Below are 21,929 nucleotides of genomic sequence, written 5' to 3'. Positions count from 1 at the left end.
AATTCAACAGTTGTAGATCATGGGATCCCCTAGGCAAGCTTCACACCAATGTTACCACCCAGTGTCACCCAGTGAAAGTCAGCAGCCATCTTGTCCTTGTCAGGATTTCCCATAGATGGATTCCAGTGGTTTGTGATCAGCTACAAGAACAAACTGTCATCAGTATATTAAAAGGTGTAATTTTTGATAAGCTCATAAGACAGGCAAAGCCTTTCACTCACCTTCTGCTGGCGAAACAAACTGGAACCTTATTTCCTTGTGGTGGGTGAGCCTCCCAGCACCTAACTGCACTGCACTTGCATCAGCAGTCTGGGTTGGTGTGTCCATGTGAAAGCACAGTGAGCTATCATTCTGTCTGTCGCCACTCCTACTTTCATAACACTAGACGATATTCAGTATACTGTCATACCGTCCTTTGCGCTGCTCCAAAATTAAATTTTGTGTCTTTTCTAATCATGCATATCAAAGGCTCCGACATCTCAAACTGTGTAATACTCCTACTGCTGTAGTCGACAACGTGAAGAAAGCTTCCTACCGCTGAGATGTTTTCAGATCCTCTGGCCTCCACTGCATTACTGAGTCTTTCCTCTGTGGGCCTGGTGTTCTTCTGTCTGAACGAAATACCCATACAGATTAAGTGATCCATATAAACCATATCCATATAAAATCTATGTTTTATTGTTGACTGGTACACACCAAAGATAAGTCTTTTATACTCAAATGTTCTATTATTAACTATTTGTATTCTGACACGTATTCTGGTGTCAATTCGAGCTACTGTTAGCCCTGTTTTAGAACCAGTTTGGTCCATTATTTGTAGAAGTTTATCTGCTGTTGTTCTAGGGACAGCTTTCTTTGTTAATGGTCTCAATTCTGATCACGGAAATGCTTTGGGCATCATTTCCAATAGAACCTGATCATTTACACAGTTTATATTGAGGTGCCTGTCTAAAGGTACTTCTATCTCTTTTTCAACCAGTCCTCTCGAGTTATATGCATTCTGGATATGGCCGGTAAATATAGGATCTATATAGGGACCAATTTGCTTGTTTATGTATCTGTTCCATGTGTCTGGGTATTGCATCTGCAGTAGTTGTTTAAGCTCTGTCACTGCTGCAATGCTGGGGGGCGATTTGAAAGACCCCGTATTTTACGGGTGTATCTTTCCCTGATACTGACTCTCTCTCCTTCACTGACAATGAGCTCTGCACATTCCATATAATCTCAGATTTTTTATTGCACACTGCTTTGGAAATTGCTGATTAGATGAAAAAGCAAATTATTTACCCACGGTCTCTGCGATGTTGGAATGGCAACGTTATTCAGTGATACTTATGTTTCTGGCTGGGCACATACTGGAGAAGTGACCTCATCCACAAAACTGACGGCATTTCAGATGTCGTGCTCAAATATTTTAATTTGGATTTATTCACCCCTCCCCCCTCAAATAAACAAACCTTTGTATTTAAATTATTAAGTCGTATCCCCTCAGTGTCACACTCTCCGATGACGTTGCCCTCTTCATTCCAGCTTTTCTTCTGAAGCGCTTTATCTTCTCCGTCTATACAGTCGCAGGTACCCGTTCCTAAAATCTTTTGTAAAGAGCAATCTGCTTTCATGCAGAAGAATCGTATGCGAATGATTTTAATTGTATGGCACGACAAATTTTAAAACAAATCCTTGATTTACAATTAAGCCTGTTCTTGCAGTCATTGGTTTGGTAACTCTTTCCTAATATTTGCTAATGTTTACGCTAACGCGAGTTGTGGTTTATCTGCAGGAAGAAGTCTGGGGATATCCTGCAGGAATCACCATGCATTAACCGGCGGTATAGGAAATGGCAACGTTGTCGTGGAGTCACGGATTACGGTTAAACGTGCATGGTGATATACGTGTCCTGCTTCGAATATCCTGAATCAGAAAACTATTGTGGTCGTGTGACTTAGCATCACAAGTCATCAAAGTGTAATATCGACAGCTGCTTATCAAAAGGCGTCTTTTCGAATTGTACAGTACAGATGTCATGTTGTTATTTTACCAAACGTATTTTTTAGAGTTTTCCACACTGGAAGATGCGGATGTACATCAACGATGTTGATGAGAACTGGCACTGCAGGGTGCGCGGAGAGAAAAAAGCACTTGAGGTCATTCACAAGTCGCGGGTGTCTAAACACACGATGGTCTTTGCTCTGTGTCTTCTTCGGTTAACCGGAAACAGTCGATGTTTACCGGCAAGCAACATTGTGCAAGCTAATGCACCCATGCGATATTGTTTTTAGACTCAAAGCACCCGCGATCACTATTTGGAGTGGGTGCTGCAAAATCTATCTTTAAAAACATAGACTCTGTTGTGAAATCGCTCATAAACAATGTCAAGCGCCGCTACCCTTCAGGCGCAAGTAACCTCCATCATGGAAATTTTAGCCAGAAGTGCCGTGGCGGAGATAATAAAACTTGTGGATGAGAGCTGCGCCGTGCTGCGCTCGGAAATGTCGCGGAGCCGCAGCGAGAACGAAGCGCTGAGGGTGAAGCTGAAGCTGATGGAGGGCGAGCTGAGCAGGCGGCCGAAGCGGCCGGACAGCCCCCAGGATCGCCGTGCAGAGCTGCACTGTTGCGCTCACGGAAGAAAAGGTAGTGCGTGTAGTTAATAAACACGGTGTGAAATGCATATGCAGTATCGGTGCAAATGTATCTCAAAATTGCATTTTGCATACTGGTATCTTGCTATAATGTGTATAAAAAGTACGTTAAACTGCTTAAGTATTAAAGTGTGCGGCATGTTTTTATGGTTAAAGTTGAATTAATTTGAACATTTGTGTCCCTTTCCTGGCGGCCCCAGCAAAGGACCAGCCCCCCGTGGAGGTGACTCTATGTGGGAGGACTTGGGACATGGATGTCTGGGGAGACGCAGCAGGCGCGGATCCAGCTTTAGAAGAGGACGTGCTGCAGTCTGCCTTTCCCAGGGATGCGGTAAGCGTGCGGCACTCTTTCCTGGGGGGTTACATGAGGGATTCACAGCATGGCGACCTGGGGGGGGCTTCAGGCCGACCCAGCGCTTCACGCTGTCACTGATGGCTGGTGTAGGTGATGTACTGGGGGGAGGACGAGCAGGAGCCGGCCCTGATGAGGGAGAAGAAGCTGCAGGACTCCTGTCTGACCAGCGTCCCTCCCCCAGGAGGGAACATCTGTGTCCAGGGTAGGTGACCCGGATGGCCCTAAATACTGCGTGTGATGCGTCATGAGTCAGAAATAACTAACTGCTAAATAAAAATGGAAATGTTAGCTTTTGTTTGTCTGTTATTGTTGTTGTATATTTTAATGAAAGTTTATTGAAAATCATTACTAATTATGTTCATATTGTTTTGTGAGATAGATTTATTTAAATACACTAACCACATTTTTATTGGGCTATATTAATTATCAATTTCAGGTGAAATTGTATTAAGCTGTTTGTGATCTTGATCCCCACACAGAGACAGACGCTCAGGAGAGACTTCACACTGCACATGGCTTCAGTGATACGGGGACTCAGGGTGCAGGCGACTGCCCCGCTTCAGAAAGACACCGGGAAACGGGGCTTCAGGATCCTTATACCCACCCCTGTACTGAGACATCCCCTCCAGCAGGGGGCTCTGCTGTCAGCCGGTCCGCTAAAGGTTTAGCTGAGCAGAAACCCGAAGCTGACGTGCTGACTTTAGTGGTGGTTAAAGAGGAAGCTGAGATGCAGCCTGTGTGCAGTGAGGAGGCTGCGATAGAGGGGCTTCACGCGAAACCTGGGCAGAGCAGCGGAAGGCCGCGTGACGTCAAGGCGGAGGGCTGGGGCTCACAGCAGCATCGGCCTTTAGACAGACAAGACAGGGAGAAGCTCCCTGTGGAAGCGAGTGCAGGGAGAGAGCATGCAAACAGCAGTCACCTCAATATGAAAAACAGGACTCGGAGAGATCCTGTCACAGGGGCGAAACTGTACAGCTGTGCTCAGTGCGGAAAGCAGTTCAGTTACCAGAGTAACGTGTACAAGCACATGCGGATTCACACGGGGGAGAAACCATACAGCTGCACATACTGTGGAAGAAAGTTCACCCACCAGAGTAATCTGCAAGAACACATGCGCATTCACACCGGGGAGAAACCGTTCAGCTGCCCTGTGTGCGGCAAGCGCTTCACCCAGCAAAGCAGCCTCAAACGGCACCAGCGCGTGCACACGGGCGAGAGGCCCTTCAGCTGCTCCCACTGCGGCAGGAGTTTCACACGCTTCACCTACCTGAAAATGCACCAGCAGCTCCACGCCAAAGAGAAAACGGACGGCTGCGTGAAATACGGCAGAGGTTTAAATTTCCGTCTCCGCGGTCAGTGTTCATAAAGCATATCCGATTCATCATGGCGATGACAATAAAAGAGAGTTTGGAACGAATATAACTTGTACCTCAAAGTAGCTGTTTGGCTGTTACACCATGCAAGTGGGAAATAATGGTTCCTACAAATGTTAGGGCCCCTTTGTGTGACGCTAACTCTGCTGTGCCCTGTTGCCTCAGTGGTCAGCAGCTCGGACTCACATCTTTAGAGTTTCTGTCTCTGGCTTTGATTATGTGGAATTCACATGTTCTCCTTGTGAAACTTGGAATTTCCTCTGTAGTCCAAAGACTCCAAAGCTCTGAAAGGCCCATAAAGTGTGACTAGTTGTGTCCCCCACCTTGTGCCCTGTGCTGGGCTCCAGGAACACTGTCACCCTGTGCTAGAGAAGTACTTCTGAAAAATCAGTGTCTGGAAATATTACATATAATCCACATTCACCTTTGGCAAAATACATTTTGCTCAATCCAAACCATTTGAAGGCAGCAATAAACGAAGCTGGTTTTAGATGTGTAGTGTAGATGGGCTGATTCTGTTCACTTTTGAATTTACCTTCATGTGACCAGAGTTTCATTACAAAAAGGAGGATGAGAGCATGGACTGGAGCACCTTCACGGAACGCTCCCCGTCTTCACACTGAACTACGAGGGTATTTTTGATGTCCTCTGTGCAGGTTTGTAAACCTTCCTCAGATTCTCTAATCCAGACAGTTCATGTTACTTGAATATTACTGAATATATTTATTTGCATTTTTTTTTTCTGCATAGTTTCCTCCCAAAATTAAACTTGGTAAAGCATTAATAAGTGTTTCTTGAATAGATACCGCAGCATTTACATTTGTGGTAAAATCTAAAGCGACATCAGTATCAAAAATTATCCAAATTTTAATATCGCTATTTTTAGCCCTTCCTCTGAGGGTTCTGTGAAGTTGCTTTAACAAAATATGTCTTGAGTTAATTCTCTCACTGACACACGGCGCACAAAAGTGGTCTGAAACGACTTGATTGTTTAGTCTTTCTCACTAAGGATTTGAATTTTTTTGTTCCTTCAATTTTTGTTCTATTGAAAATTGCGAATGTCAAGAAAACTCGCAACTCTCATTCTGAGGCGTGAACAAAAATATATGTTTTTGTTTTGTATATTAAAAGTGCCGCAAGACTAAGATTCCTGTTTGACTACAGCTTCATTTTCAATTTGGTATCAACCATGAAAAAAGTTTCCCACTTAAGTGTATGTTTTATTTATCAGTTTAAAGTGCTGAATATTCAGTGATTACACTGAGCAATATAATGTGAAACTGGGAACCACTTCACAATAAATGGTAGTAACTCATTAATAAAGAGACTCTTCTTATTTGTGTATAATTGTCTATTAATGATTTACAAAGTGTTACAATGTAGTTAACAACCTGATCAAAACCTGATGTAAACCTTTACTTTATAAACTCTTTATAAGGGTAGTCTTATTGTAAAGTGCTACCTGACATTGATAATGACGCCGATTGCGTGTTTGTCTTGCACTCTGTCCTTGGCTGCTGTGACTCTGTAGCTTTAGCCCTCCAGGGCTGCAACTCTGACTCTGCCCCTGCCCCCAATCTCGAGTCAGTGTACTCTTCCTGCCTTTGTGTGTTTCCTCCTTCGGCACACAGTGTGTAGACTGCTCTGTCCAGACCGCCCTCGCATGGCCTTGCGATGGACTGATATGCCGAGTTTCCGGATTCATGGCGCAAGGCTTTCTGCCCCCACCCTCCTGCTCTCATCCTGAGCTGGGTGAGATGATACAAAACCCTCAAATTTCTTTCAAGTCAAAAAAACATAAACTGAATATATTAAAGCAAAACAACCACCAGAAATTGACTTTAAAAAGTTTAATTTAGTAGCTTGAGTGCAGCTGTAAAAACTAAGGAGAATATGGTGCTTTATAGTGTTTGTGCTGTTTTAGCTGACATCCTTACCAGGGTGCATCCCGGTCGGGTCCCTGCTGTGACAAGGCCTGACTGAATGAGCAGTTCTTGGAATATGCATGATTTTGAGGCTGCTGTGTTTTTAACACTGCATACTTGATGCAATCCACCCAGACTGGTACCGCTTCACAATAACGTACTGGAACCAATTACTTTCAGTTGTTCAGTTCACAAACCTGCATGGCTGCATGGAACGCTCACAGAAAGTCTGGGGATGCTTGATTAATTCAGTAAAAATTGGAATTATAACAAAAATATTACTTTATTCATTTGTTTACAAATGCTTTTAAATTAGTAACACCTTTGCAATAACACCAGACATTTTTGTTTAGTGTCCCTTTGGTAGACAGTGACTACAACTGTGATTAACATCAAAATGGAGAGAACAGAAATGAATGAGTCAGTCACAAAAATGATGACACTTAATAAAAAGAAAATGTCTATGTGGAGGACCTTCTGTGAGCTCTATGCATGAACGTTCCAGCTAATCTGCATTAAACCATTTGGCAAATATAGAAATGTAAATAAAACAAAATGTGGCTTGCAATGGCCAACTTATACAAAATCAAATGAAATGATTTAAGTCACACTGACCAAAGAGAGAATAAAACTATTCAATATGTCCCCATCACCTGAAAATATCTGAGACTTTATTCGCTTTAATCATTTGGGACCAGAATTAAAAAGTTGAATTCTTGAGCATGACACGAAGTGGAACTCATGGACCGGAAACTTCCTGGGAATTTGGCGACGAGACTCAATGACTCAAAAGAAGCTTTATTCGATTTTGAAATAAATTTAATAAACTCAATCAATCTTGCTTTTCTCTTCCAAAATGAAGGTGTCGAAACTCCAATTTTGAAATAAAAATAAATTAACATTTTCCTGATTGCTTCAGAATAACCAACAGAGTAATTCCTGAATTACATATGTACAGATTAAGATGTAAATTACATGTACAGTTATAAGGTCTGCCGCAATCATGGGCAAAGCTGGAAACTAAAACCTACCGTTGAAAAAAGGATGGGAATTTTTTTTAAACATATAAATAATTCATAAACATCTTGCAGAAAATAAGTTGTGTCCTTAGCTACGGCTAGGAGGAGAAGGCCCAATCAGACGTCTGTCTGGGTACCCCACATTGTTCAAATCAGGCACACACCTTTTCTATAGTTCCATAAAGTTAGTGATTTATTTATCAGCATCCCTAAACTGTCCACAGTAGGTATACGTCCTGTGATGGACTGCCAACCTGTGCCCCAGCCTTGCACGCTATGCTGCTTGGGACAGGCTCCACCCAAACCAAACCAAAGTATGTGATTGGAAGATGGATGGCCAACCAGAGCACCCATTTCACGCAAACCAGAGATTGAGGTTTGTCTCTTCAAAAACATCCAATAATTCTTTAATCGCATAAAAATGTATTTATTTCATGACAGTGAATTTTTGTCAGGTGCTACATTTCACCCCTTAGGAGACGATGCCCTTTCAATGATTCTGAATAAAATACAGCATATTTTCATGATAATGCTAACTAATTAGAGAAACCTATGAACGAAAAAGTAATTAAAAATGCCAGCTTCTCCCGAACTTAACGAAGCCATCCTGTTTCTCTCGCGTGTGAGCCTGCTGGTGTATTTTAAGGTAGAAGTGCCGAGTGAAGCTCTTGCCACACTGGGTACAGCCGAAGGGCCGCTCTCCCGTGTGTATCCGCTGGTGCCGTTTCAGGTTGCTCTGCTGGGTAAAACATTTGCTGCACACGCCGCAGCGGTATGGCTTCTCGCCCGTGTGGATTCGAAGGTGCTCGTACAGGTTGCTCTGATGGGCGAAATGCTTGCCGCAGTGAATGCAGCTGTACGGTTTCTCGCCCGTGTGAATCCTCTGGTGGCGGTAGAGGTTATTGCGATGGCTAAAACTTTTCCCGCACATTGTGCAGCTAAACAGCTTCTTTCCAGTTTGGTGCTCAAAGTGTACAAACAGGTTATTGAGATGGGCTGTACTTTCCTCCTCGTCTGCACCGCTTGATGTAGTTTTGGTTGTGACAGGCTTACTTTGAGTCTTTGTGATACTGAGCTTACTGCTGTTTGCATGCTCTCTCCCTGCACTCGCTTCCACAGGGAGCTTCTCCCTGTCTTGTCTGTCTAATGGCCGATGCTGCTGTGAGCCCCAGCCCTCCGCCTTGACGTCACACGGCCTTCCGCTGCTCTGCCCAGGTTTCGCGTGAAGCCCCTCTATCGCAGCCTCCTCACTGCACACAGGCTGCATCTCAGCTTCCTCTTTAACCACCACTAAAGTCAGCACGTCAGCTTCGGGTTTCTGCTCAGCTAAACCTTTAGCGGACCGGCTGACAGCAGAGCCCCCTGCTGGAGGGGATGTCTCAGTACAGGGGTGGGTATAAGGATCCTGAAGCCCCGTTTCCCGGGATCTTTCTGAAGCGGGGCAGTCGCCTGCACCCTGAGTCCCCGTATCACTGAAGCCATGTGCAGTGTGAAGTCTCTCCTGAGCGTCTGTCCCTGTGTGGGGATCAGGATCACAAACAGCTTAATACAATTTCACCTGAAATTGATAATTAATATAGCCCAATAAAAATGTGGTTAGTGTATTTAAATAAATCTATCTCACAAAACAATATGAACATAATTAGTAATGATTTTCAATAAACTTTCATTAAAATATACAACAACAATAACAGACAAACAAAAGCTAACATTTCCATTTTTATTTAGCAGTTAGTTATTTCTGACTCATGACGCATCACACGCAGTATTTAGGGCCATCCGGGTCACCTACCCTGGACACAGATGTTCCCTCCTGGGGGAGGGACGCTGGTCAGACAGGAGTCCTGCAGCTTCTTCTCCCTCATCAGGGTCGGCTCCTGCTCGTCCTCCCCCCAGTACATCACCTACACCAGCCATCAGTGACAGCGTGAGGCGCTGGCTCGGCCTGAAGCCCCCCCCAGGTCGCCATGCTGTGAATCCCTCATGTAACCCCCCAGGAAAGAGTGCCGCACGCTTACCGCATCCCTGGGAAAGGCAGACTGCAGCACGTCCTCTTCTAAAGCTGGATCCGCGCCTGCTGCGTCTCCCCAGACATCCATGTCCCAAGTCCTCCCACATAGAGTCACCTCCACGGGGGGCTGGTCCTTTGCTGGGGCCGCCGGGAAAGGGACACAAATGTTCAAGGACACTAACTTAATTCAACTTCAACCATAAAAACATGCTGTGACTTTATATAATTAGGTTAATGAAGTTTGGATAAACTCTGGATAAAACGTTCCGCAGAACATTAAACCATCCATGCATCTTCCAACCACTTAACCTGCTCAGGGTTGCGACGCAGCCTGTCAGGTAGCACAGGCCATAAGGCAGGGGTTCATGCCGCATGGGATGCCAGTTCAGTGTCGGCACACGCACACAAAAACACTGCTGTTAATTCACACTGCTATTTTGTGGAGTTTTCACACATACTAGCGAATCTCAAGGTCATATGACCCAGGACTCTACCAGCCGGCCTCACAGTTTCGGGGCACAAATAACACACAAGTGACCTGAAGAGAAAGACTATCGGGAATGGGGGGGACGCCGATTTGCTTTAGGAGATGCGGTTTTCAAACATCATTACCAGGAATATTTCTTCATGTTGTTAAATCTCTGGGAATTAACCTGGACAAACTACTGCTCACTACTTGCTTAATGCTATCAAGGGGTACACTTTCACGATGACTTTCTGTTCTATTACAACACGGAAAACATCCAAAACACCTGATTCAGCACTGTCTAAGGAGATCTTGCCTGCTATTTTCTTACATGAACAGCAAATAGTTAATTAAGAGCTTTTGCCAGTTAACTACAAACCATTTTACTCTCCTATAAAGTTTTGCATGTACAGCAGCCGTTGTCTGACAAAATAACACAGCCGGTCAAACATCTGATCGTTTCCATCACGCTATAAAAGATGTGTACAGCAGTAAACCACAAACAGCCTTGTGGAAATCACATGACTGTTCAACAGCTCCACACAGATAACCAAAACCTTAAAATTAGAAAACCCAATAAGTCGTCCCTGTTCACAACTGCTGCTACTGAGCTGCTCATAGACTCTTTGGCCCAGACGATGTTTTTGGCTCAGTCCGTGCCAAATCAACCAGGGGCTCCATGGGCATCATTCCTGATTTTGATGAAAACTTGGTATTTTGGTTCTTATAGAGAACACTGAAAATTCCCCAAGTTTTATTGAAAAATTCAGATGCAGTCCTAAGTTATGGCCCTTTCAAATTTGGGTGCCACGCCCCTTTTTTGCACTCGCGAATCGCACATATAATTTGTAAGGGTTTTCAGGAGACCATATCTTCATTTCTACGCATGCTAGGGAGCTGAAAATTGCTCTCCTGGCATACTTTCCCCTGCTCTTTCAGTATCTGGCATTAAATTAAGGGGAAGCACTTCAAAGTTATAGACCTGCAAAAATCAGTTTTTGGTTCAACCCCAGACACTTTTTTCGGATTCTGACCCCAAGCTGTGGGGTCACCACCACACCTACAGCCAATATTCTTCTACATTTGTTACTTGAGGAAGATACTGTAAGCAGATGCAAATTCATTCTAAATAACCATTTATTCTTTGACATATTGCCATCTGAAAATGGTCACAGGTGAGAAACCCCCCACCGGACCCCCTACTTCGGGGGCATGGTTGACTGTATAGATAGTTAGTGATGGGAATGAAACTTATACAGTTGAAAGAAGCATATCTGAACTATAAATGCTGGAAATATAAGTAATTCAACTCAACTCCTTCAATATAAACTCCCAGGGTCAAATATAACATTTTCAAGTCTTTCCGTTCAGTTGCCAAGTGGTCATTTTTGAGAGTACACCTCTTGAAATGTGAATCTAATGAGAAGGAGCACTGTCAGACAGAGATACTTAAATCAGATCTTAAATTTGAAAAACCTACTAGTAGCATCATTGAATTAATGAGAAGCCATGTTCACAGTTCTTAGATATTCTTTGGTCAATCCATCCGGACTAACACAGTTCCTGTGATAGGTCAGTGCTTCAGGAAGTTTCCAATGGAGCAGGTATCCAGGGAGGAATTACCAGCCATCTCAACTGAATCCATGTTGGTTATTGGGAAGTCAAGTCACTAATGAAATGGCTGCCTTGTGTCTTAGGAAAGAAACTGAATGTACAGCAATTAGGCCTTTTCTTGGAATTGACATCATTCTTAGTAATACTTATCCAGGATGTGAAACATTCCTGAACAAGCCAATGTACCAATTGGATTACATACATGACACAGTCGATCCTAGTCAGTGCAGGATACTAGGCTAGACCCACCTTAGACAGGGTGCCAGTTTATCGAAGGGCACTCAGACACACAAATATTCATGCAGTGTGGGAAATACAGAGATTCCGCTTAGCCTAACTTCAGGCTTTTGGGAAGGAACCCCAGCAAGATCAAGGAAACTTCACGCAGTCAGGTGCAGTTAGTGGGATAAAGACAAAACCTTAATGTCTGATTCTCAGCTACCTGATAAATGTCAGTGCTACTCACCTCCATCCCCTGCAGTATTGTACATAAGGCCAATAATTCAGTGGACGATGCTGTGAACATGCGCCTACACTTTGTCCTGCAACATCTTGGGCTTGGAGACACATATGCTAGAATCCAGTTGTGCTCAGCATTTAACATAATCATTCCTGACGTACCACTGAGCAAACTCTCACATGTGAATGTCATTCAGTCCATTTGCAAATTAATTCTCAGTGTTCTGACTCACTGGGAGCGGTATGCTTGATCATTCGGCTTTCCATGCTATTAGGGCTTGTACACCAATGACTGCACTTACAGAGACTCCTTGATTAAATTGCTTAAGTCTGCAGACAATACCACTCTAATAAAGCATATCGTAAACAGCAATTTGACCAGGTATAGGAAGTAGGTGAATTGCCTGACGATGTGGTGCTACTCATATGCTGGATTTCAATGCCGTTAAACCTGCATAAATGATCATTTTAGTATGTATACAGTCTTTTGATGTAAATTCACTCAAATGAAAAACATGACTTGGCACATTAATAAGCTAACCATTATTTCATTTAAAATCCAGTGTGCTGAAATGCAGAGCGCAAAGAATAAAACGTGTCACTGTCCAAATACAGTTCGCACTGTAGTACTAGAGAGACGTCACTGAAAGTGCGATTGCTGCTTCTGTCACCTTCTGCTTTGGTCATGCCACAGAGCATTATCAGGAATATGACTGCCTGCAGTCTTCCATCCCTAGAAGTTTGCCTTACAAACCAACGGCAGCGAACAGGGTCCCCAGTACTGTAGCAGTATTGTACTCTCACCCTGGTCATCTTTCATTTCAAAAGCTTCCCTCAAAAATACACACCTGTGCAGTTTCTTTCTTTCATGTTATTACTGCTCAGTTTAACATCTTGTCCAAAAGTACAATTTACCACATCCAATGACGTCAATTGTTTGCACACTTGTGCTACTTTGTGCCCATGTCTTATTCATACTGTGATGCCCGTGTTTTGAGCCATTAATACCAGGGGTGTAGAACCTAGGGAAATTGGGGGGGCATGTACCCCCCCCCCCAATATTTATTTGCCTTCACCCTCCGCCTTCAGCAAATAGACCTTTGCTTTTAAATCAGTAAGTTTTTCTTTCGTCCCAATATTAAACTCTCTCCTACGACGGTAACCAACACATGTGTCTGTTGTGCGTCTCCCTGAAGTTCCTTTACATTTTATCTTATGTTAAAGTTTGATTTGTGTGGGTTTATGTGGAGCAGATTCCTGATACTCCAAAAGGAAAATTCAGTCCTGAAAATTCAGTACTGATTATGCCCAGGATAGGCTGCTGGACGTTTATGGATGGATGGATGGATGGATGACAGATGGATATATAGATAGGTAGTTTTTACAGAAAGCAGCAAGTAACCAGCAAACAAAATGTCATGAATAGACACGATTTTGCCTGCACTTCTAACGCCAGTGTCTTATAGAAACTTTTATATTAATATGTTTTTTCCCAGAACTGTGGCTGTTAAATGATCTACCTTTCTCTTCCTCGTCCAGGACGCGGACGGTGCTGTGTAACTCCACGCACTGATCCTGGGGGCTGTCCGGCCGCTTCGGCCGCCTGCTCAGCTCCCCCTCCATCAGCTTCAGCTTCACCCTCAGCGCTTCGTTCTCGCTGCGGCTCCGCGACATTTCCGAGCGCAGCACGGCGCAGCTCTCATCCACAAGTTTGATTATCTCCGCCACGGCGGTCTTGCTCAGGATTTCCATGATGGATGTTAACTGTCCCCGGAAAGCAACAGAAGTCGACATTTTTTAGGAAGCTAGCTCGCATCACACGCTTTAGGATCCGTGTGGGACTATCGGCACTGTCTGGCTATCCGATAATCTGCAACACTTCAGACTAGGAAAAGGTTCTTATTATTATTATTATGCCAGTCTCATTTGCCTGTGTTAGCTAACAGTGATACACTAGCCGGAATAGTTCGGGAGCTAAGTGGCTAACAGCTAAGCACGCGCTACTTCCGGGCCACTGGGTCGTCGAGCAAAGACTGTCATTTGAGAGACCTTCGACTTGTGGATACTGCACACGTTGCCTTTAGAGAGGCAGATTTTAATAATCAGGTAATCAATATGAAATCGAGGAAAATATATGTATTCTACATGTATATATCAACACATTTGTTTTTCGACATAGTTGCAACTACAGATAGAAGAAATATGTGTTCAAAACTACTGGTGTGTAGGACAACTGATGCATTTTCCTCACATCTGATTTATTTTTTTTTTTATCAATTTGCATACTTGTATATTTTATAGTGGAGCAATTCGCGTAGATGCGTCTGGCGTATTTGGCTCTGTCAGTCCATTTAACAGACTTTGAAACTCACTGTGGGAGAGAATGTTAAACACTGTCTGATTTAATTCATTGTGAAGCAATAATGTATCTAAGTACGTTAAACAAATTAGTGGTTTATAACGCATGATAAAAGCTACTTTTATTGGCATTCACAATAGATTATAAATGATGGGATGCATGTATTTTTTTCCTCTGTTTCCAAGTGTCAGTGCATAGGACACAGGAGATTGGTTCAAACATTTCCATCCCATTCAGTTTTGTGCTGCTTGCCTGTATGATCTGCCTTCACCAAATGTCTTATCTTCTGATTGTCCTTGTGGATTCCTGCTTAATGTTCATTTAACAGTAATGGATTTTCCCCTACTTGGTTTTAGTTTCCTTGTTTCAGCTTTTACCTCCATTGATTCTCCATTTGCAGTTCACAGTAATTGAATTCTGCTCTCTCTCTCTCTGTGTTTTGTGGAGATTGCATGTTCTCATTGGGTCCCTGCCTGCAGTCCAGAAATACGTGGATAGGAGAATTGGAGCCTCTAAATTGCCCATAATGAGTGAGTGCGTGTCCTGTTACGGACTGACATCCCATCCAGGAAGTCCCCCATGCCTTATGCTTCTTCGATTAGGCCCCAGACTCTCAAACACTTCGTGCTGAATAAGCTGCTGGAAGATGGAATCGATTTTCATCACCTGCAACTGTTATGATTTTTATCCTGCTCATTTTCCATCTCTCTGCTTTATACAAAGCAACAGATTGGAAAATAAGAGTCACGGGTCTTCAGATTTGTTCTTCGTGTGTTTTCATTTAGATTTCCTTGCTCCCCTTATTCTGCTCCTTCCATCTACACCTGATGACGTTGTTGAGGAACTCCACAGCAATGAACGTGCCTCATGACCTGAATAAAAGACAGAAAGTTTTGGAGGAATGAGACAATACTGACCCGACAGCATGTAATAATAAAATTAGTGAGCCCTATATACACATTCGATTTTCTATATCATGATCCGGTGAACTCTATGTAGGAAGTAAAACAAAGAAATCATTCACTTATTCTGCAGAAGCATACGGACACAATTGCTGCAGTTATTGCAGTGATTTATCTATCCCAAACTTCACAGATTCCAAACATGTAACACATAAAACCTGGCCAGCTAATCATAGGAATCTTAATTATCATAATTAATGCAGTCAGGTGAAATCTTGATTAATAAAAATAAGACCCTACTCACCCCAACAACAACCACCCCTCCCTGCTGTGCTCAGGGTTACACTATTACTACCTGTTGATCAAAACAGAGAGACCGGGGAAAAGTTTAAACTTTCAAGCAATTCATATTCTGAATGAGGACTCCCATAACTAAAGAATCACTTTACACTCTTTATCAACCACCTGCCGTCACATCTTTTTTAGTTGTTCATATGCTGTTCTCTATTTAATTGTCTACTTACAGCCTGTAATTACGGGTTTGCTGTTTTCTTTGTATTGCGCATTTCGTCGAACACAATCTATGAAGCAGGCGAAGAAGCATTTCACTGTACAGTACTGAAGTATCTTATTATGCGTGTGACAAAAACTTGAAAAGCGTTGAATTCTGTCTGTATGCAGAATTATGTTTGGGCTTCGGGGCTTTCCGTAGGATGGAGTGCGTCTGTGATTTGTCCGATCTGACGGTGTTTAAAAACATGTTGATATAAATTGGTCAACAGCTCCACCAAGGGGACAGATACGGGGATAATGCCGGAAAAGAGCCACCCTACTTTTCACGAAGGAAACGGGGTTTCGGATGCTGCCTGCGATTCTCTTAAACTTCACTTGCGATAGTTGTGTCATGCTTGGGTAGTTCAAGTCGCCAGCTGCCTACTTGGCGTGTGCGATTTTTAAAAATATTTCCGTATTATTGCATGTGAAGTCCGCTTCTGAAATGTCAGATTCTGTTATATTCCAGACACATTTAACATCCATCATGGAAATCCTGACCAAGACCGCCGTGGCGGAGATAATCAAACTTGTGGATGAGAGCTGCGCCGTGCTGCGCTCGGAAATGTCGCTGAGCCGCAGCGAGAACGAAGCGCTGAGGGTGAAGCTGAAGCTGATGGAGGGGGAGCTGAGCAGGCGGCCGAAGCGGCCGGACAGCCCCCAGGATCAATGCGTGGAGTTACACAGCACCGTCCGCGTCCTGGAGGAGGAAGAGAAAGGTAGATCATTTAACAAAGTACTCAGCCGGTCATTCCCATACAGTGTATTTGCATTTGAACCACGTGTGTAGAACACCGTTCAGATTTAGACTCATCAGACGCAAACGCACGCATATATCTGTGGTGTTATTTTCTCATGGCGTTATACAGACAGCGTAAGTTTTATATTAATATTATTCAGTGATCCCAGGGGCGTATTGGCATTGACAGAGGCCCCAGGGCTTCTTGAGTTATCATCTTATATATTTTGTACAGCAGGAATAGCTGTAAATCGGGGATGTGGTTCAATCTGGCATATTCAAAGGGCCCTTGATACACAGTGCCCCTAGCCTATATTGTAGATCCGGGCCATGAGTGATTTAGTGAAGATATCCATGTATATTTGTATCCCTTTCCAGAGGAGATGGCTCTCTGTGGGAGGACTTGGGACATGGATGTTTGGGGAGATGCTGCAGGTGTGGATCCAGCTTTGGAAGGGGATGTGTTGCAGTCAAGCTTTCCCATGGATGCGGTAAGTGTGAGGTGCTGTTTAAGGTTCATGAGGGATCCTCACCCGAGACGTTTCCTTCTGTAAGGCTTTGCAGCCAGATTCTCTGGCTTGTGTTGGAGAGTTTATGGGTTGATGTCCGGGTGTCACTCTTATAATGACGATGGTGGTTGCAGGCGCTGGCGGATTTAGGCATGGCTGACATGAGCGATCGGTGTTCCGTTGCTCATTTGCATGTCACATCGATCATGTCACCGTGTGGGTCAGTTAACCTTGTTGGTGTGTTTGCCCTAATTCTAGTGTTTGTGAGCTCGGCAGAAGTACGAGATGGGGAGGGTGGTGTGGGAGAGTCTGGGGTTAAAGGAGATGGGGAAATCTACCAAATTTTGCACATCTACCTTTGTGCAGTACTAATGTGATTAGTGAAATCAGCTTTAGATTTCATCATTTGAATTGATTTGGGGATGGGGGGAGGGGGGGGGGTTTGGCCAGGGAATCTTATGCTACAACTGCTACTGGTTCCAGGTAACATACTTGGGAGAGGACATGCAACAGACGGTACTGTTAAGAGAGAAGAGGCTGCAGGACTCCTGCCTGTCCAATGTCCCTGCACCAGGATTGGGTAGGTGACCAAAATATTCCTAAACATGGCTATGAGGCATTATGGGCCAGTAGGCTGTGGGAATAAGATGTTATTCTTTTTTTCACCTGTTGTTAATTATATAAAACCAAATTGAAATAGCTGTTGGTGTGTGGGTGTGTTACTTATTCAGGGATCGAAGGTTTGTATATCTTGCAGTTGTCTTGAAGTGTATATGTTTTTACACTTTCCACAGCAGCTGATAGTCAAGATGGACTTAACTCTGTGCAAGGGATTGGTGATATGGGCGTTTATGACCACTCTTCTGCAGAGATACCTCCTCCAGCAGGGGGCTCTGCTGTCAGCCGGTCCGCTAAAGGTTTAGCTGAGCAGAAACCCGAAGCTGACGTGCTGACTTTAGTGGTGGTTAAAGAGGAAGCTGAGATGCAGCCTGTGTGCAGTGAGGAGGCTGCGATAGAGGGGCTTCATGCGAAACCTGGGCAGAGCAGCGGAAGGCAGCGTGACGTCAAGGCGGAGGGCTGGGGCTCACAGCAGCATCGGCCATTAGACAGACAAGACAGGGAGAAGCTCCCTGTGGAAGCGAGTGCAGGGAGAGAGCATGCAAACAGCAGTCACCTCAATATGAAAAACAGGACTCGGAGAGATCCTGTCACAGGGGCGAAACTGTACAGCTGTGCTCAGTGCGGAAAGCAGTTCAGCCACCAAAGTAACGTGTACAAGCACATGCGGATACATACTGGAGAGAGACCATTCCGCTGTGCCGCCTGTGGGAAGTGCTTCACGCAGCAAAGCAATCTCAGAAGACACCAACTAATACACACGGGTGAGAAGCCGTTCGGCTGTACCCAGTGCAGCAAGAGTTTTACGCGCCTTTTTTACCTTAAAATACACCAGCAGGCTCACAGCAGATAATCACAGCAGCTATGCTGAATTTGACAGAAGCTGGAATTCCTGGCTCCTGAACTGTATGTCATCCAGTGCATAATCCTTGGATAATGAGGAGAGAAAAAAAAATGGTGCATAGCAACGGGATTAGATGAACTGAAAGTACTGTGTATGTGTGTGTATACACATATGACTATATATCTGTATAGATTCCAGTACATGTTCTATTTTTTTTTTATTTGGTATGATTTAAAAAAAAAATGTATATTATATATAGGGTGGCATGGTGGTGCAGTGGTTAGCACTGTTGCCTCACACCTCTGGGTCCCAGGTTCGAGTCTCCGCCTGGGCCATGTGTGTGGAGTTTGCATGTTCTCCCCATGTCATCGTGGGGTTTCCTCCGGGTACTCTGGTTTCCCCCCCACGGTCGAAAAACATGCAGAGGCTAATTGGAGTTGCTAAATTGCCCATAGGTGTGAGTGTGCCCTGCGACGGGCTGGCCCCCCATCCTGGATTGTTCCCTGCCTCGTGCCCATTGCTTTTGGGATAGGCTCCGGACCCCCTGCGATCCAGTAGGATACATATTCTATATATATATATATATATATATATATATATATATATATATATATATATATATATATATATATATATATATATATATATATCCCACACACATACAGACATTGGGGAAAAAATAAGAGACCACAGCCCAAGTTATGGGTTTACTTCTGTGAATAATGTATATTTTTTTTACAAACTCCTGGCTTCTCATTAATGAAGGGCTTCTTCCTTGCTTTATGGGTCTTCAGTCCTGCCTCTCGAAGCCTGATACGAACTGTCCTAGCAGTGCACTTCACACCTGCACTTAATGTTTCCCATTCCTTTCGAAGGTCACTTGATGACATCCTATGATTCATGAGAAGCTGTTGGATAAGTTAATGGTCATCTCTGGCATTAGAAAGTCGCTTCTGCCCTCTACCTGGCTGGTTTCTCATTGTTTCCAGTGTCACCTGCTTCACTTTGTTCTTCTATACTGCTGTCTTAGAAATTTTTAACCTGGAAAGAACCTGCTGCTCAGCATAGCCTTCTGACTGCAGAACCAGGATAAAAGCATGGTTTAAGAATGCAGATTTATAATATAGAGTGGACTCTTAATTTTTCCCTAGTTGTGTGTGTGTGTTTGTGTGTGAACTTAAATCTTAAAAAAAAGGTTTTACACAAGAATGTTCTGGAACTAGTTTTACTTCATATTTTTCTGCAGTTATTTTTGCTTGCCTTTTTACAAGCACTCTTCCTTGTATCTGTGAAGTGATGTAAGCAGCTGTGTGTGTCGTACGGAGACCTTTGAGGTGCTCACATCTTTGATAGAAGGATCTCCAGGACTGCAGGAATTTCTTTTGTGTTCTTTGAGGAACATCCATCATCCAATTTCCAAACCGTTTACCCTACCGGGTCGCGGGGGGTCCGGAGCCTATCCCAGAAGCAATGGGCACGAGGCAGGGAACAACCCAGGATAGGGGGCCAGCCCATCGCAGGTTCTTTGAGGAACAGATGAGTTTATTCCAAAAGCTAAATGATTGCATTGTTTAAATTAGCATTTTTGACACAATATGTGTTCTGAGTACATTCTCAGGGTAAAATGCAAGACCTCAGCTGGTAAAACAGTCATATCAATGCTGTAGAGACCAATTTCAGAGAGTTTACGAAATTTGAAATGCGCAAGGAAACTGCTCGATTGGATGTCTGTTAGTTGCCAGCAAAGGGTAGATAAATCACATTTAAGTTTGAAGGGGGGGAATCACATTTACATTAATCCCTGTTCCGAAGCATTACTTGGTTTTGCAATATAACTGTTCCAGTGTTGAATGAAAAGACCAAATATGTTGCTTAAAAATGTGCTTTTAGTTTTATGCCCATTTTTCATTGCTTATCCAGTACAGAGTCACCGTCAGCCATTATCACATTTCACTTCATGGTTTTGCACATTAACATTGGGGGAACGTGCACCCACCCTGCAGAGAGAGCTGCAGACAGCTACAGAACTCAGAAGCAGAGATTTCACGGCAGGGGGGCCCACTGCAAAATGTACTCCCCATCCCAGTCAGCAAATGTTTTCCTATTGGCCTCTCCTCCACCTCTGACAGGACCCATAACACAAGGGGCTGCAGTGCTACTCACTGACCCACCATACCAGGGTGTTTTATAATTAGATATAAACCTTATTTTTATTCTCAACTGGTTTTTATCCCACATTGTTCAGTTTGTTCATGTGGGTATTTGCGGTTGAAGTACATTGCTGACTTTTTTTGATGGCTGGTGTGGTCAGACATCGTTTGGAAGGAAGAATATGAATATATAAACATTTGTACATGGGAAGTGTAACCATTTAGTGACGTTTGGGGAAAAAGTGAGGGGTAAGTGGGCTGTACCTCTGTGTCCATGATCAGGAGGCTGCCAGTTTCAGACCCGGTCTCTTCAGGAACAGTTACATGTCTGTGGGCCCTTGAGTAAGGCCCGTAACTCTCACCTCAGGGGTGCCACACATTGGCAAACCCCCATTTTAGGGACAGCAAGATGGGGCAGGTAGAAAGAAGAATTACTTGTGCAAATGGAAAATAAAGGATTTATTTAATTTGTAAGATCATATTTTGATTATGCGAGGTGTAACCTTTCTCCGTTTAATGTTCCACTAACCAAGAGACTCTGGAGACTTTCTCATAGTTGACAAGCTCGGATAAAGGAATATATATCTTCAAAGCAATGAATCACTGGGGGTGAGAGTCTGTTTTCGTTCATCTGTACAGTTAACCAAAATAGTGGAAGACTCTGCCTGTCCAAACACAAAGGGTCTGCGCCAATGTAATCAACCATCAGTGTTGATAAAACAAGTGCGACAAACAGATTTTCCCACTGTTCATACCACTCAGAACAAATTGATACATGTATTTACTGCTTTGATCAAATTTGCGCATTTTAGTAGTCGACCTGAAATACGTTTTGAATCGTTGAACTGTGTGTGTGCACAGATGGATTCTTTTAAACTAAATGTCATTCATCTTTATTGTGTTTTGTACATCATTTTTGTAATCTAGAGACATGTCACTGTATTTAGATTTATGTCTGTGATGCCAAAGAACAGCAAGTGTAAATATTTCATAAAAACAAGTGTTGACGCTCAGTTGCATAATGCTTGAGTGGTGTTTGGAAACAAACCATGTACCATCCATCCCTAAGATTTCATCTGGTACAGGCTGAGCCTTGAGCCTATCCCAAGAAGCAAGACGGGACACACTCAAGTACTAATGGTGATTCAGAAACACCAAAGGTACCTAACTTAACGGCTTTGACATTGTGGCAGATGAGGCACCTAGAGGAATCCCAGGGAGAACATGATCCCACATACGGAGCAGAGGCAGGATTTAAACTCAAATTCAGTTCTGCTGGATGTGCTGACAACTGCCACGTGCTGCATAACTACATAAACACCAAACGAAATTTGTTTTACGTATGAACTAAACAGCAAACAAATTTCAAAATTTTATTTATTTAATTTTACAACT

The 21,929-nt window shown here is 43.6% G+C and overlaps 3 protein-coding genes and 1 long non-coding RNA gene across 5 annotated transcripts; 2 read left to right on the top strand and 2 right to left on the bottom strand.

The window, feature by feature from the left end:
• Positions 1-1,485: 1,485 nt before the first annotated feature.
• Positions 1,486-5,687, top strand: LOC125747644 (zinc finger protein 782-like). The gene is made up of 5 exons (XM_049023055.1): positions 1,486-1,575; positions 1,781-2,631; positions 2,840-2,970; positions 3,085-3,196; positions 3,474-5,687. Exons 2-5 carry the CDS (start codon positions 2,370-2,372, stop codon positions 4,358-4,360), a joined length of 1,392 nt encoding a protein of 463 aa, XP_048879012.1. The 5' UTR covers positions 1,486-1,575; positions 1,781-2,369; the 3' UTR covers positions 4,361-5,687.
• A 972-nt stretch (positions 5,688-6,659) lies between these two features.
• LOC125747643 (zinc finger protein 263-like) lies at positions 6,660-13,655 on the bottom strand. The gene is made up of 4 exons (XM_049023054.1): positions 13,382-13,655; positions 9,330-9,460; positions 9,104-9,215; positions 6,660-8,826 (listed from the first exon to the last, which is right to left on the bottom strand). Exons 1-4 carry the CDS (start codon positions 13,653-13,655, stop codon positions 7,880-7,882), a joined length of 1,464 nt encoding a protein of 487 aa, XP_048879011.1. The 3' UTR covers positions 6,660-7,879.
• Positions 13,656-13,855: 200 nt separating this feature from the next.
• On the top strand, positions 13,856-21,547 carry LOC125747645 (zinc finger protein 35-like). 2 transcript variants are annotated; one of them, XM_049023057.1, is made up of 6 exons: positions 13,856-13,967; positions 16,144-16,393; positions 16,792-16,904; positions 17,406-17,502; positions 17,717-18,847; positions 19,887-21,547. In XM_049023057.1, the coding sequence occupies exons 2-5, from the start codon at positions 16,162-16,164 to the stop codon at positions 18,391-18,393; spliced, it is 1,119 nt and encodes a 372-aa protein (XP_048879014.1). In that variant the 5' UTR covers positions 13,856-13,967; positions 16,144-16,161; the 3' UTR covers positions 18,394-18,847; positions 19,887-21,547. The 2 variants fall into 2 exon arrangements, with proteins under 2 accessions (XP_048879014.1, XP_048879013.1); XM_049023056.1 differs by lacking the exon at positions 13,856-13,967 and having other exon boundaries at positions 15,816-16,393.
• LOC125747647 (uncharacterized) lies at positions 14,179-15,808 on the bottom strand. Its single transcript, XR_007399352.1, has 3 exons — positions 15,647-15,808; positions 15,427-15,477; positions 14,179-15,092 (listed from the first exon to the last, which is right to left on the bottom strand). It is a non-coding gene; the product is annotated as an uncharacterized LOC125747647 (long non-coding RNA).
• Positions 21,548-21,929: the final 382 nt, after the last annotated feature.

The sequence above is a fragment of the Brienomyrus brachyistius genome, chromosome 8 (genome assembly GCF_023856365.1).
Source record: "Brienomyrus brachyistius isolate T26 chromosome 8, BBRACH_0.4, whole genome shotgun sequence".
Taxonomy (NCBI): Eukaryota; Metazoa; Chordata; class Actinopteri; order Osteoglossiformes; family Mormyridae; genus Brienomyrus; species Brienomyrus brachyistius.
The sequence above is the reverse complement of the archived record's forward strand: the minus strand, read 5'-3'. Positions and strand labels throughout refer to the sequence as shown.

Bases quoted from the DNA above. Each gene is read 5' to 3' on its own strand.
- LOC125747644 (XM_049023055.1), top strand. From the start codon at position 2,370: ATGTCAAGCGCCGCTACCCTTCAGGCGCAAGTAACCTCCATCATGGAA. The intron at 2,632-2,839 runs GTAGTGCGTGTA...TGGCGGCCCCAG, and splicing joins TTGCGCTCACGGAAGAAAAG to CAAAGGACCAGCCCCCCGTG. The intron at 2,971-3,084 runs GTAAGCGTGCGG...TGGCTGGTGTAG, and splicing joins CTGCCTTTCCCAGGGATGCG to GTGATGTACTGGGGGGAGGA.
- LOC125747643 (XM_049023054.1), bottom strand. From the start codon at position 13,655: ATGTCGACTTCTGTTGCTTTCCGGGGACAGTTAACATCCATCATGGAA. The intron at 9,216-9,329 runs GTAAGCGTGCGG...TGGCTGGTGTAG, and splicing joins CTGCCTTTCCCAGGGATGCG to GTGATGTACTGGGGGGAGGA. The intron at 8,827-9,103 runs GTAGGTGACCCG...ATCCCCACACAG, and splicing joins AGGGAACATCTGTGTCCAGG to GGACAGACGCTCAGGAGAGA.
- LOC125747645 (XM_049023056.1), top strand. From the start codon at position 16,120: ATGTCAGATTCTGTTATATTCCAGACACATTTAACATCCATCATGGAA. The intron at 16,394-16,791 runs GTAGATCATTTA...ATCCCTTTCCAG, and splicing joins CCTGGAGGAGGAAGAGAAAG to AGGAGATGGCTCTCTGTGGG. The intron at 16,905-17,405 runs GTAAGTGTGAGG...TACTGGTTCCAG, and splicing joins CAAGCTTTCCCATGGATGCG to GTAACATACTTGGGAGAGGA.